The sequence below is a fragment of the Delphinus delphis genome, chromosome 10 (genome assembly GCF_949987515.2).
Source record: "Delphinus delphis chromosome 10, mDelDel1.2, whole genome shotgun sequence".
Lineage (NCBI taxonomy): Eukaryota > Metazoa > Chordata > Mammalia > Artiodactyla > Delphinidae > Delphinus > Delphinus delphis.
In genome coordinates this window covers 22434215-22449049 of record NC_082692.2, presented here as the reverse complement: position 1 = coordinate 22449049, position 14835 = coordinate 22434215, and the positions used below count along the sequence as shown (strand labels likewise).

At 46.7% G+C, this 14835-nt stretch overlaps 1 protein-coding gene across 1 annotated transcript; it reads right to left on the bottom strand.

Moving 5' to 3' along the window:
* Nucleotides 1-4857: 4857 nt before the first annotated feature.
* On the bottom strand, nt 4858-14344 carry TRIM15 (tripartite motif containing 15). Its single transcript, XM_060021561.1, has 7 exons — nt 13976-14344; nt 12002-12097; nt 9000-9230; nt 8210-8232; nt 6604-6719; nt 6223-6255; nt 4858-5375 (listed from the first exon to the last, which is right to left on the bottom strand). Exons 1-7 carry the CDS (start codon nt 14342-14344, stop codon nt 4858-4860), a joined length of 1386 nt encoding a protein of 461 aa, XP_059877544.1.
* Nucleotides 14345-14835: the final 491 nt, after the last annotated feature.

The window sequence follows — 14835 nt, the reverse complement described above, 5'->3', positions numbered from 1 at the left end:
GCCGACAGACTGAGAAGATGGCAGACTAGTGTCTCTGAAAAACCATCTTATCAGGGTCTGGATGCCAGTTTCTTTTATAGAATCAGAGAGGGAAGTAAAGCAGAAAGGCAAAATAGAGAGGGAGAGGCAGTGAGGAAGTAAAGTAAAAAGGGCCATCAGTCTTGCAAAACGCGTCCTGGAATGGCCAGCCTCGGTGAGGGGATGTGTTAATTTCAGCCATTTACAGGTGGGCAGGGTCAGATTGTCTCCTTGTGAGCTGAACAAAGGCACTTTAGTTTAAGTGCCAGGCAGAGGAGCAGGGTTCCCTGAGTCCGGCCATTATGTGTGAAAGTCAAAGAAACAGATCCAACATGGAGTCTGATTTAGCTCTTCCCTGTTACAGGGGAGCAGAAATCTCAGAGCCCCTCTGGCGGAAGTGTAAATGGATATAGCCATTCTGGGGAGCAATTTGGTGGTAATTAAGGAAATTAAGTGTGCAAATACCAGCCATCCTCTCCTGGGCTGTATCTTAGGCTCTTACACGGGGAAGAGTATTAGGCTGTTCATCACAGCATTGCTTTTTTCTCCCCCCTCCACACTGCGAGGCATGTGGGAACTTAGTTCCCTGACCAGGGATCCAACCCGTGCCCCCTGCAGTGGAAGCGCAGAGGCTTAACCACTGGGCCACCAGGGAAGTCCATCACAGCATTGCTTGTTGTCATAGGCAGATGGAGGTAACCCAGAAGCCCTTTGCCAAAAGAAAATATAATAAAATGCGGTGATGTGTATTGTAGAATACGATTCTGCAATTAGAAGCTATAAACCAGATGTATATACAGCAACACAATTAGATCTTAAAAATCATGGTACTGGGTTTTAAAAAGTAAGAAACAGATCTAGTGCCATACTATTTATATATTCAAAGATCCCTCTGTATCCAAGGATACATGGAAAACACTAGAGTAGCTGCCTGCAGGGGTGAGGACAATGTGAATGAGAATTGGAGATAAATGAGAAAATATAAATAAAACAAGAAGACCTTGCACGGGCTGATGATTATGTACCTAGAATGAAGGAGTATTATTGAGTTAACTCTAAACTGGAAGCCAGAATAAAAGAAAGAACTGAAATGAGCAGGAAAATAAAGGACACGAGTAAAGCCAGCAAGCCCGCCCATAGACTGAAAAATGCGCCCCACACGCAGAGCCAAGCAAGTGGACCAGAGATGATGCATTGCCGCGGCTCCGGTTCCCATCACATCCAGCCTGCTTTAATCACCGTTCTTGGGCTTCGGAGAGATGACCCTCAAGTTCCCTATAATCACCCCTCTGGTCCTCTAAGGCACCTCAAGTGTATGTAATCCAGCAGACTGGCAGCTCTTATGAGGGCTCTCTCTCTCTCTGTCATTTTTTTTTTTTTTTTTTTTTTGCGGTACGCGGGCCTCTCACTGTTGTGGCCTCTCCCGTTGCGGAGTACAGGCTCCGGACGCGCAGGCTCAGTGGCCATGGCTCACGGGCCCAGCCACTCCGCAGCATGTGTGAACTTCCCGGACTAGGGCACAAACCCGTGTCCCCTGCATCGGCAGGCGGACTCTCAACCACTGCGCTACCAGGGAAGCCCTCTCTGTCATTTTTTTTCATCCCAATCTCCCAATTCATCCCCCCCCCATACACACACACCCCTTTCCCCCTTGGTATCCATACATTTGTTCTCTACATCTATGTCTTTATTTCTGCTTTGCAAATAAGATCATCTTTACCATTTTTCTAGATTCCACATATATGCGTTAATATATGATATTTGTTTTTCTCTTCCTGACTTACCTCTCTCTGTATGACAGTCTCTAGGTCCATCCATGTCTCTGCAAATGATACAATTTCATTCCTTTTTATGGCCAAGTAATATTCCATTGTATATATGTACCACATCTTCAGAATGACCATCATCAAAAAATCTACAGACAGTAGGGCTTCCCTGGTGGTGTAGTGGTTGAGAATCTGCCTGCCAATGCAGGGGACACAGGTTCGAGCCCTGGTCTGGGAAGATCCCACAAGCCGCGAAGCAACTAGGCCCGTGAGCCACAACTACTGAGCCTGCGCATCTGGAACCTGTGCTCCGCAGCAAGAGAGGCTGCGACAGTGAGAGGCCCGCGCACCGCGATGAAGAGTGGCCCCCACTTGCCGCAACTAGAGAAAGCCCAAGCACAAAAATGAAGACCCAACACAGCCAAAAAAAAAAAAAAAAAAACAAAAAAAATCTACAGACAGTAAATGCTGGAGAGGGTGTGGAGAAAAGGGAACCCTCTTATACTGTTGGTGGGAACGTAAATTGATACAGCCACTATGGAGAACAGTATGGAGGTTCCCTAAGAAACTAAAAATAGGACTACCGTATGACCCAGCAATCCCACTCCTGGGCATATACCCAGAGAAAACACAATTCAAAAGCATAATTCAAAAATATACACACATCCTAATGTTCATTGCAGCACTATTTACAATAGCCAGGACATGGAAGCAACCTAAATGTCCACCAACAGAGGAGTGGATAAAGAAGATGTGGGATCTCTTTTTGCCTCCTGCCCAATAGTGGACAGAACACATCACTCTCACGTTCCCAGAAAACAGCAGTGCTAACAGAAGTATTGAGATCAACGGAGATTGTGCTGAGGAACCTGTAGAGGAGATACAAGGACGGATTTACAGCACAAACACTGCAACACAGATATCCTCAGACTCTCCAGGGGGGCCACCAAATGGATTATTTTCCTCCAGGCAGCTCTCAGTCCTCATTCTCGGGTCTTGGCTACTCCTAAACCTTCCCCTCAGGCTTCTAAATTCTCTTTTATTTATACAGGGCAATTTTATTTTGGCCCAGAGCCTCTAAACGTGCATATCCACGCCCCTGTTTCCTGGGCCACCCTAAAATGAGAAGTACTAGAGGCTTGGAGATACAGTGTAAGTCGTTCATTTGTTTTTTCTCTTTCATACTCAACCAAAAAGTCTTGTCTGACAAAAACACTAGCTCAGGGCAGAGAAAATGAAACAAAGCCCCATATGACCTGTCTGTTTGGAAAGTCTGAGCTTCTTCGTAAGGTCACTGGACTGAGGCACTGAGGACCAGGACCTCTGGATTCCACTTTCTGAAGATTACAAAGACCAGCTGGGAAACCTGTCAGACAAGTTCCTTTAACTTGTGCCAGTTTTCTCAACCACAGAACGAGAAAAACAAAGTAAGTCCTCTGTATTTCACAGGTTTGTTAAAAGGTTCAAAGGAAGATGTGTATTTTTGAAAAATAACTTTTGACTTGGATAATGTTTGACAAGTGTTACAATGAGGCATGTGCTGCATATCGTTTTTCTTTGAGGGGGAGGATTGCGAAGAGTATTTATGGTATAATCTCATATCTGTTAAAAAAAAAGAAAGCTAAATACACTTGTCTACAAAACTGGCAGGATAAACAAAAATGTTTTACCAGTGGTTACCTACAAGATGTGATAAGAGTAAGTGAATTGGAGAGAGGGACTTTTAACTCTTTGAAAATGTTTGAATCTTTTTAAAACCAGGAGTACAGTATATACTACTTTTATAATAAATATTAGGCAATACTGCTACTGTTACTACTACTACTAGGTTGGACTACCAAACAATTTGATTTTTTTCTGGGTTAAACACAGCATGGTTCTGCCTGTCACACAAGGTGACAGAAGAAACCCTAATACCTCTGGCTTCATTTGTATCAAGGACTTCTATTTGCTCAGTTAAATTAGGGGTAATTATTCACATCCCAGTGATTCGTATTACAATTTTGTAACGAAATTCACATATGGTACCTGCGCTTAGAGTATCTTTAAGCCATCTGACCCCACACTTCAGGAGCAGGGCTCATACTACACAAAAGGTAATCGTGCCGGTAGATCTATACTAGAGGGAACCTGACTGGGGATGAATGTAGATTTTTTCGGAGCTTGCGGTGGGAGGGTGGGAATGTAAGTGTTAAACTTGAAAGAGAGCTAGAATCAGAAAGGGTGGAGGTGGTGTGAGAATCATCATTACAGAGATTCATACTTTGTGAAGGTATTTTAATGTGTGGTTAGTTTCTGTGTCCAATAATAGTAACAACAGTAACAATAATAAATATTTAAGAGGTTAGTTAAGAACTGAACACAAGCCTCCTTTTATTGAAGAATGGGATCTGGTTAGACTGCCCTCAGGCAAGTCCTGAGTAGAAGAACCGGCAGGATGTGTCTGGGTCACAGAGATTCCACTGGCTTTAAACCTTTCCTTCAGCCCCATCAGCACTGATTAGACACATGAAACGCGGGCGTCTGGGTGGGTGGCGCACTTAATTAGGACATTCTCTGTGAGAAAGAGAAACGAGCGGAAAGGAAGGTGACCTGGGTCCACCCAGGGCTGGATGAAGAGGCCCTAAGGTCTGTAAAGGTGGAAGTACCTCCATGTGTAAGCCCCAATAAAAACAGGCAACTGAAAAAATTAGTGCAAACTCCACAAAATTCTGCTTTTTCCCATGACGGTTATTCTGAAGCTTTAAACAGTTTTTAGATTTTTTTCCTCTTAAAAACCTACTGGCAAAAAAAAAAAAAAAAAAAAACCTACTGGCTCCCCAGCTTTGCTGGTGTCCTGGGCACAGCCTCGCCTGCCTCTGGTTCTCCACTCGGAGGTGCACAGAAGGCGGGAGCGTCAGCAGAGGGGACCAGGAACGTCAGGGAGTTGAAGGACATAAGATAAATAAAGTGAAAGAATTACAAAGCCACAGGGACGGAGATCCTGTGTCCTCCCGCAGTCTTGGGCACGACGACTCGCCCAGGGGTTGGAGCTGGATCCCCGGGCGCTGCACCGCACTTCGGAGGCTAAGCCTCAGCCTTTCAAAGTAAGGCAAGAACCTTTTTTCCAGACAGCGAAGAAAGGATAGACTTTGCCGGAGAAGGAGGCGGTGAAGGTGAAGATGGGCTCCTGGGTCTCGGCGTTGAGCAGGGCCAAGTGCCCCGCCTCGTAGTCCAGGGAGACGCCCACGAGGCGCGGGATCTCGCTCAGCGGCAGGTCGGTGCCCGGCGAGGTGCTGGCCCAGCACTGCTGGTGGGAGAGGATCACCGCCCAGACGCCCTCCTCGGCGCTCAGACCCTGCTTCCCTTTCCCCATCCCCTCCTCCCCGACCACCCCCACCGCGCAGCCGCCGCCGTCCCCCAGCTGCACCTCCACCTGCCAGCGGTGGCGCCCCGACGAGAAGCTGGGGGAGCCCAGCACCACCGGGAGACCCTCGAAGGGCAGGCGGCTGTCGGGCAGGTTCTGCTTCCGCCGGGTGTACTTCACAGACTTCCCGTCCTCGGAGAGGACCAGGCTCTGGCTGGCGGTCTGAGGGTCCAGAGTGACAACCCCTGTTGGGAGGAAGGCGTGGCCATCAACAGAGCTGGCAGCACAAAAAAATGCCCCTAGAGCACGTGTGCTGTGAGTGCGAGGCAGAAGGAGCACTGGCCTTGTGCAGCCTGCCATTGTCCCGGCTTCTCAGAACCTCAGTTCCCCCTTTTGTTCCAGGAGGCAGAAGATGACAGCTCTACCTGACCTGCAAGTGGTGCTGTGCTATAAGGCTTTGCTTCTCAAAGTGAGGTCCATGGACCAGGGGCATCCGCTGTTGCTGGGAGCTTGTTAGAAATGCAGAATCTTGGGCCCCATCCCAGGCCTAGTGAATCAGAATCCACATTTTAACAAGATCCCCAGGTGAGTTTTCTGCACATTAATTTGAGAAGCAGAATGAGATGATGTTTTGGGAATAGTTTCTAAATTAAGCACCAATTTAAAAGTAAATGCTATTTTAAAAATTGTTCAGTATTTGTCCAAGTCAATAAAGAGTCCAGCACAATGCTGGACAAAAAAAAACCAAGCACTTGATAAATATTTTTGAATAAATAATATCTAGACAAGTAACTAATATTAATTGAGCACTTACTATGTGCCAGGTTTCATACTAAGCTTTTTGCATACATGAATTCATTTATCTTCAGCTACTTGTGGGGTGGTACTATTATATTTTCTATTTTATAGATAAAGAAACTGGGACAAAGGGGCTTAATGACTTGTTAGTGTCTCATAACGAGCAAAGAGAACCCAAGCAATCGGGCTCCAGAGTTCATATCTTTAATTGCTCTGTTTGCTGCCTTGGATTGAAAGGATGAATTCACAAACGGATAAAGGAAAGAATGGCTCCCGAAGCCCCCAAGTGTTTACCTGTATCTGTTTCCAGATGATGCACCAAGTTTTCTGAGGGAAGCAAAAATAGAAAGATCTGTGACTTATTATTTCTTATAGGCACCCAAAAGGGTGGTGTGGTCTGGGAACAATGTGACATCAGGGACAGAAGAAGGCTCGGCTTCTGCTATGAAAGAGATGTAGTCCTCACCTTCCTGCCTCTCAGTGCAGTGCCCGTCCTTGGGGAGAGGAGATGCTCGAGGGAATGGTCTCCCTGGGCAGAGGGGGATCACTAAAGGAGGGCCTAAGAGATGGAAGATGTCTTGAGCCAGGTTTGGAAGGTGGGGAAAGATGGAGCTGGATGGAAGGCAGATTGGCAACTGATGGGAATGGGGAGAGTGGCTGCCCCTTCCTGTTTACCTGAGAACGCCCTCATCATCTCTGGGAGGGTGAGTATTTTCCTGTGGAGATCGCGGATCTTTTCGACAAGGTCAGGAGAAATGGCCTCTGGACTCACAAAAGTCTTCATCTCATACCTGCAGACAAATTGGTAACCAGTTAGGTTCTAATTCCAAAAATAACGTTTGGGTCATCCAGACCCAATGAGGCTAAAATCAGACTAAAGAATGTTGGCATCTGTGGTGAATAATTAGATTGAGCATCATCCCTTTATCTTTGCTGGAAATGTGTAGCTACTAAAGCAAGAGCATTTCAGTTAGACCTAAGAGGAGCAAACGGTAACCACTCCTCAAGAATTAGAGGTAGGTGCTTTAAGAGAATGGACCTGTGGGGACCAAAAGGGAAGAGATCATTAGCCTCTAGAGGGCGGTACAGTACCATTTGAAAAACAGCCTTACACAGTCTTTCTAATTTGTTGTGCTGTTCAGTACAAAGGGAAAGAGATTGTGCAGGGATGAAAAAAGGAGATGAAAGAAATCCTATACTGCAGTGAAAAAGCCCTCAATTCTGGTTCCAGCTCAGTCTTTGCTTGTCAGTCTCTGTGTGACCTGGAGCAAGCACTTCGCCTCTAGGTTTTAGTTTCTTCACCCGACCAGAAGACCTTGAAGGCCCTTCTAGATCTAAATCTCTGACACTCTTTGAAAGTATGTTTAGAGAACTTCCTGATTCATGGACAGCTGAGTTCAGCCCCCCTACACATACATGGGCACACAGTATATGAGAAGTCTTCCCTAGCTGCTGTGTCTCTGCTCAGCCCACGGCAGACTGCTGATGCTTAGAAAGGAACGGAGCCCTGCTATTAGTAATGCCTCTCAGCTGCTGGTTGCTGTCCTTTTATTGTAGCATTTGAAATTTTGAAGAAATTGGAAAGTTGAGTGGGAAAAATGATTGAAAGAACAGATTGGTCTTCCCAAGTTTTGTGCTTATCATATTCTATACAAAATATTTCCCCTAGGCCATTTTTTTATTTATTATTTTTTTTAGACTGACATTTTTTTTTTTTTTTTTTTTTTTTATTTTTTGCGGTACGCGGGCATGTCACTGTTGTGGCCTCTCCCGTGCAGAGCACAGGCTCCGGATGCGCAGGCTCAGCGGCCATGGCTCACGGGCCCAGCCGCTCCGCGGCATGTGGGATCTTCCCGGACCGGGGCACGAACCCGTGTCCCCTGCATCGGCAGGCGGACTCCCAACCACTGCGCCACCAGGGAAGCCCTAGACTGACATTTTAAACCGTGTTAAATACTGACTTAAGCTCTAATAATTTCAGGGATTAAATAAAATGTTCCTGGATCAGCCTAACGTAATTATTATTTTTAACTTCACTTCTCAGGGAAAAAAGTACGTCCCCAATACCAAACAATCAGTTTTAAAAGGAACCTTAGAATACAAACCTTAGTAAATTGGGGCTGTTTATGTATGAGTGGATGAGAGAGTGTATCTGTCGGAGTGCTTTTGCTTTTCTGAGTAGCCACCTGTGGAGGCGGGGTGGGGGGAGTCAGTGAGTGCCCCTCCCTCTTCAGTCTCAAGGTCAAGTGTAAAGCAGGTGGGACTGGGCAGTGGGCCCTACCTGCTCTGGTTGACTCTGACATCCTACAAAAGAAAAAGATACACTTAGTTTCCATACATCCTCCCCATCAGGGACTCTGTACATCCTTTCTTCCTTAGCATATCAGCTCAAAACTCTCCTCCTCCAGAGAGGTGATCTTTCTAATTCCCTACTCATCAGACTGTTAATTTACATCATGCTTCCGTACTAATGTGGGACTGTGTTGTCAGTTCATTTGAGCTGCTTTCTCTGTCTCAGCCTCATCCTAGGAGTGTGTTCTGCCTCCAACAATTAGGAGATGGTGGTTAGCAGGGACCAGGCCTTCAGTTATCAGCCAGACCTGATGTGAAACAGGATAATATAATGATAATCACAACAGGCACTGTTTACTGAGTCCTTTCAGTGAAGCAGAGACTACGCTAAACATTTTGCATGAATTTGTTTTTTCACGGTCTTTGCAACAACCCTATGAGGGAGGTGCTATGATTATCCCCATGTTTAGAGAGGTTACAAGATTTGCCAATGTCACACAGCTAGATGAGCTGACGCTCAAGCCCTTGACTACAAAGTTCACTCCAAAGCCCTTGGCATGACCATGGTGCGTGACATGGGAAAGTCATCCAACCTTTTTGGGACTACATCTCCGTAACCTCTCTGGGCCGAAGGAACCCAATAACCATCAGTCCCTCTCATTAGAAGTAATCTCCACTTCCCTTTCCTGTCTTTCTCCAGCATCTTCCAGCCCCCAGTATGGTGTCCCCTTCCTGTGGACTCCCTCTCCTTTCCCATGAGCTGGTGGGCTGTCTCTCACTTGTAGAAGCTCACTTGCTGGTTGCTGACACTTCTCCTCCAGCTCTTTGACCTGGGCTCCAAGCCGGGCGACTTCCTCAGAGAGCTTCGAGATATACTCGTCCCTCTCCTTCCAGATCTGCTGCTCCAGCTCCGTCAGCCTGGCCAGCAGGAGATGCTGATATTCCCCCAGCTCCTGCTGCAACCTCTCAAAAGCCACTTCCACCTGCTGCTTCTTGCTTTCAATCTGAGTCTACGAGGGGTAGAAAGACAGGCCTGGTTAGGGAGAAGCTCACAGAGCTGGGTTCCCAGAGGATCATCTATGAACTTGATTAAAAGGGATAAGGAGTAACTAGTTCCAAGATTCATTCCCCCAAATAATACTGTGGTACAAGGAGGTAGGTGTCACGATAAACATACCAACGATGAGGGCGATGCTCTTGTCTCACCTAGAGATTCTAATAATAATGCACATTATACTCTCAGAGCCATGTTGAACTTTTCAAACATCCTTCCACATCTGCAATACCATCCTAACCCTCCCATACCATCCCTAGAGTCAGGTGGAGATGATCTCTTAGAGAGCAATCGAAGCGAAAGGAAGCTGTGATTAGAGCATGGTGTGGCATTGTTCTTAGCCACCGAGGTCGCCATCTACAGGGCATATTTTTTTTTTTTTTTTTGCGGTACGCGGGCCTCTCACTGTTGTGGCCTCTCCCATTGCGGAGCACAGGCTCCGGACGCACAGGCTCAGCGGCCATGGCTCACGGGCCCAGCCGCTCCGTGGCATGTGGGATCCTCCCGGACCGAGGCACGAACCCGTGTCCCCTGCATTGGCAGGTGGACTCTGAACCACTGCGCCACCAGGGAAGCCCTACAGGGCGTATTTTGATGGGAGATGAGGGATGCTGGAGACATCTTCCTGTCCCCAAACTCTGTCTCCTTGGTCAAGGGACCAGAAATTCCCACACTGTGGATTTCCTCCCGGAAAATTTTGTAGCACGAGAGAAGAGATGGGCGGGAGGCAGATATCGCCTCACCATCAACCTACTGTCCTCGGGGTCAGCCTTGTGGTCAGTACCGGAATGCAGACACTGATATACACTTTCTGGCCCCAAGCATCCTATCTGAAGGCAATGCTTTCAGGCGGACAGACTGTAATGGGAAGAGCAATGGACTAAGGGTCAAGAGACCCAGGTTCTAACCATTTCATTATGAGACGGCTTTGCCGTCTGACCTTGGGAGCTGCACTTTTCTGGACATCAATTTTCTGCTCTGAAAAATAATGGCTGGCAAGACGGATCCGGGACTAGAAGATGTCAGAACCACTTCCCGCTCTCATGTTCTGGGATTCCATAACCTTGACCCCAAATGCCCTTCTGCCGAGGCAGGGAGGTGAATAAGAGCAGTCAGCCCGTTCTTCCCAGCTCGGCAACGGATACTAGACAACAGGCTTCCCCAGAGTCTGTTAAGAAAACCCCTAGATGGGTATTTCCAAGTGGGAGAAATGGATAAATTGTTTTTGTTTAAATAAAGTGAATTTTAAAAACAAATAAAGTGTCAAATAACTTTATTCTGAAGTTTGACTACACAGGTAGACTTATGAAATGCATTTTTGAGCACTAAATGGAGTATGGACATAATTTTCAAATACTATTTGAAAATTATTATTTTCAAATAATAATTAAGTTATTAAATTAAATTATTATTTTCAAATAATATTATTTAACACTTAATATTTCAGAAAACATTATTTAATATTGCAAGGTTTTAGGCCTAAAAAATGTGCCATTAACTTTATGAAATCCTACAGGTCATATTTTCTCAGCACTGGGAATAATAATTTTAAAAACCATCAGTTAATGTATAACCAATAAATACTACCTAGCTGTATGAAAATTGAACTTAGGATCATTTTAAATAGCTACTGCATTAGACAGAAAATCCAAACTGAGATTACTTTTACAGAGTCAAAGAAGTGCTAAGGAGGAAGCATTGAAACTAGAGACAAAAGACTAAATTCACCTAATTCTACCAAAACTACCTTAATGTTACAGGAAACAATGTATACATATGTGAAAACATCATGTTGCACACCTTAAGCATATGCATTTTTATTTCTCAATTATACCTTAATAAAACTGGAGTTGGGGGAGAAAAATGCACCCTTACAAGAAAGTAAAGAAAAACAGTAATTCTGGCCATGTACATGTGTTATTCATTAGAGTGGAGGATTATCACTTCAGAAATTTGTGCAAAACACTTTCAAGAATTAAGAAAATAGTTACACTCTACAAATAACGACGTTATCATATGATATATGGGGGGGAGTGGTGTTCTAAATGAAGAAAATCAGGATTTCTTACAAGACACTGTTCTGTCACAAATGTCCGTGTGAAATATTTTACTCATGGATGCTAGGTGGATTTTTGATGTTTTAGAACAAAATTATATATATTCCCAAAAGTTATTTAATGCAGACAACTAAAAACTCTCAAAAGTTACAGGAATCCTTAAAACGTCCAACAGAGCTGATGGGAAAATTTGGGAACTTCTTAGGACCAGAAGTAAACAAGAGAAGGATCCAGAGGAGTGATCAAACTGAGAAGCCAGTGTTCCTTCCAGATACTGGCTGATCACATGGCCCTCACTGCTGTTTGGACCATCCACCCTGCCCGCTTGGAACAAAGAAAGAAAGGTGCTGACTGGAGACATCCCAGATGTGGGATCCCCAAATGTAAGAACCGCAAGGAAAGCTCACAAGAAAATAAGCTAACAGGATGAAGGGTCAGAAGAAATTAAACATCACCTAAACTTCAGATATTAGAAATATGTTTAAAAAAGGTTTAAAGACAATGGGAATAATAGGAAAAATAATTAATTTGAAAGAGAAAAAAAAAGAAAACTGAAAAAGCATATTTGGAAAACAACCAAATAGAAATCAAACAGTTGAAAATTAATTAAAAAGAAAAGAAAAAAAAGAAAACCCCCAAAGGAGAAGGTGGCCAGTAATGTGGCCTTTACCAGGAGCACTTGGAACTTCCGGTCTTCCCGGCTCTTCATGTCTTCAATGTCATCTCTGTCCATTCTCAGGGCTTCCAGCCGACTCCTGAGACGGTCCTGTGGAGAGAAGAGTGGGCAGAAAGAGGCGGCTTAATTCATAATTCAACTCACAGGTATTAATTGTCTACCATGTTCCAGGCACACCGTTAAGTGTTGAGGAATTCAAAGGTGAAAAAAGCCCAGTTCCTGTTCCTACAAGACCACCATCGGGACTTCCCTGGCGGTCCAGTGGTTAGGACATGGTGCTCTCACTGCCCGGGCCCTGGGTTCGATCCCTGGTCGGGGAACTAAGATCTCACAAGCTGCACAGCACGGCCAAAAAATAAAATAAATAAACAAATAAAAATAAATAAATTAGAAAAAAAAAGACCACCTTCTAGAGATGGAGTCGGTCACAAGTGATTAAAATACAAATGGACAGGGCTTCCCTGGTGGCGCAGTGGTTGAGAATCTGCCTGCCAATGCAGGGAACACGGGTTCGAGCCCTGGTCTGGGAGGATCCCACATGCCGTGGAGCAACTAGGCCCGTGAGCCACACTACTGAGCCTGCGCGTCTGGAGCTTGTGCTCTGCAACAAGAGAGGCCGCGAGAGTGAGAGGCCCGCGCACCGCGATGAAGAGTGGCCCCTGCTCTCCACAACTAGAGAAAGCCCTCGCACAGAAATGAAGACCCAACACAGCCATAAATAAATAAATAAATAAAATTTTTAAAAAAAGAAAAAAAGAAACTTGTTTTAAAAAAAAATACAAACGGACAAATGCAATAATCAAGGTGTGCACACAGTGAGATGGGAGCACAGTGGAGGGGACAATTCTGCCTGTAGGGACAAGGGAAATTTGTCGAAAGCAGAAACCGGTTACAGTGGACCTTGAAAGATAAATTTCCAGTTGGGTAAGAGAGGGGGAGGAGCGTACTTAATGCTTCTGAACTGTACACTTAAAAATTGGTAAAATGGCTAAAAAAAAAAAAGAGGAGAGAGGAGAGCTTTCCAGGAGGAAGGAACTGCATGTGAAAAGTATTAGAAGCAGGAAAGAGTGTTAATTCAACAAACAGCAGGTACATAACGGTCAGTTTGTCTGGACACATGGTGCCCGGGCAGGGTGGCTGACAGATAAAGGCAGGATCCCGACTCCAAGGGGCCTTGAATGCCTTGCTAAAGACTTGAGATTTCTTTGGGCACTAGGGATCCACGGAATGATTGTGAGCAGGGCAGCGACATTACGGGCTTTGTGTTTTGGGAAGCTCTGCCTCGCAGCAGATTGGAGGGTGAGGGGAAAGGTAAGAATGCAGACAGGGACCTTGTTGGAGCCTCTGGGTGACAGATGGTGAGAGCCTGGATTCAGCAGTGGGGCAAATGCAGAGGGAAAGATGAGAGATATTTCTGCGGAGGCCACTTCCAGACCTGGTGACTGAGTGACAAGAGAGAGATCTGAGGGGCAGACAGGAGTGCATAATGTCCCCAAGACCAGATGGGCTGTGTACTGCCACACCTCCCTTTCTCAAAAAGAAGAGCAGTGCTCGTTGGATGCCTTCCCCATCCCTATCTTCCCTCTGAGCTCCGGCAGTCAGGGCCTTGCTAGACCCCATATCCAGTCTGGATCCAGGGAGACAAAGGCCACCCTGCCCATGACCTGCAGGACAGCCTGCTCTCCTTCCTTCCCTAGAGAGTGAAGCCATGGCTACAATTCTCTGTGCTCCATCACCGCAAGGTCTTCTCGGGGCTGGAGCTGAATTTCCCCAAGACGTGAAAGGCCACGCATCCAAGTGGAAGGAACCACGTCCCCCTCAGTCTGAGACTGCCCCAGGGTCCCAACAGCCTTGGGGTCCCCTGATGTGGAAGCTGTGCCCTTCATGAAGATCCCCGCCCTATTCCCTTCACCACCTTGGGGTACTGTCCTGCCTCAAACAGTCCCAAGCTGACCCTACCTTTCTTACCCGGTAGGGCTGGATGGCATCGTCCAGGAGGCCCACAACGTGGCCCTGGTGGGAGGGACCCTCCCGGCAGAACACACAGAGGAATTTGGCATCGTTCTCGCAGAAGAAGTAGATCTTCTCACCATGCTCCTCGCAGTAAGTCTCCCCCAGAGGGCCCAGGGGCACGGGGACCAAGAGGGTCTCGGTCTGCTTCTTCTCCTTGCAGAGGGGACAGAGCAGGACCCTGCCGGAGGGCTGGGCACCCATCTGGGAGGGTGGGGGGAGAGAGTGCCAGCAGAAGGTGTGTCCACAGGTGGCGGTCACTGCATCCTCCAGGGGCCCTTTGCACTCAGAACAGGCGGCCCCTTTGTGGGAGGGGGTGGAGGGCATCATGGTGCCTTCCCCAGCCCGTCCACTGAGGCTTCTGTCTCAGTCCACATGAATCCTCTTTCCCTGAAATGGAGTCACTTTTATGAGTCACAGAGGGAAAGGAATGAGAGGCTGAGCGAGGGGAAGGCAGGAGTGTCTGGACAGAGGAGCCACCTGGCTCCACCTCTTGTGCTTCCCAGAGTCCTGGCCACCACCTATCAGCTGAGTGGGTCCAAACTCCAGGGCATCTCAAATTACCCAGCATTTCCCAACAGTGGCCCCGTCATCCAGTTCTCCACTCCTTCTGGTCCTTCCGGCTCCTGGGGTGGGGAGCAGAGTATGCCATGAGGTCACAGGGAGATGGGGTTTCCTGGAACCCCTCCCTTGGCCACAGTGCAGTGGGGGGAATTGGGGAGGAGACGCTGCTTCCTGTCTGGCTGAGCAGGTGGGAGCCATAAACTTCTGGCTTCGAGGTGTGCACACAGCGGCAAAGTCCAGACGGAGTGGGAGAT

Excerpts from the sequence above, each read along its gene's own strand:
- TRIM15 (XM_060021561.1), bottom strand. The coding sequence starts at position 14,344 with ATGCCCTCCACCCCCTCCCACAAAGGGGCCGCCTGTTCTGAGTGCAAA. Across the intron at positions 6,720-8,209 it reads GTCAGAGTCAACCAGAGCAG|GTATGAGATGAAGACTTTTG; the intron begins GTAGGGCCCACT and ends ATTTGTCTGCAG. Across the intron at positions 5,376-6,222 it reads TCATCTGGAAACAGATACAG|GGGTTGTCACTCTGGACCCT; the intron begins GTAAACACTTGG and ends TCCTCCCAACAG.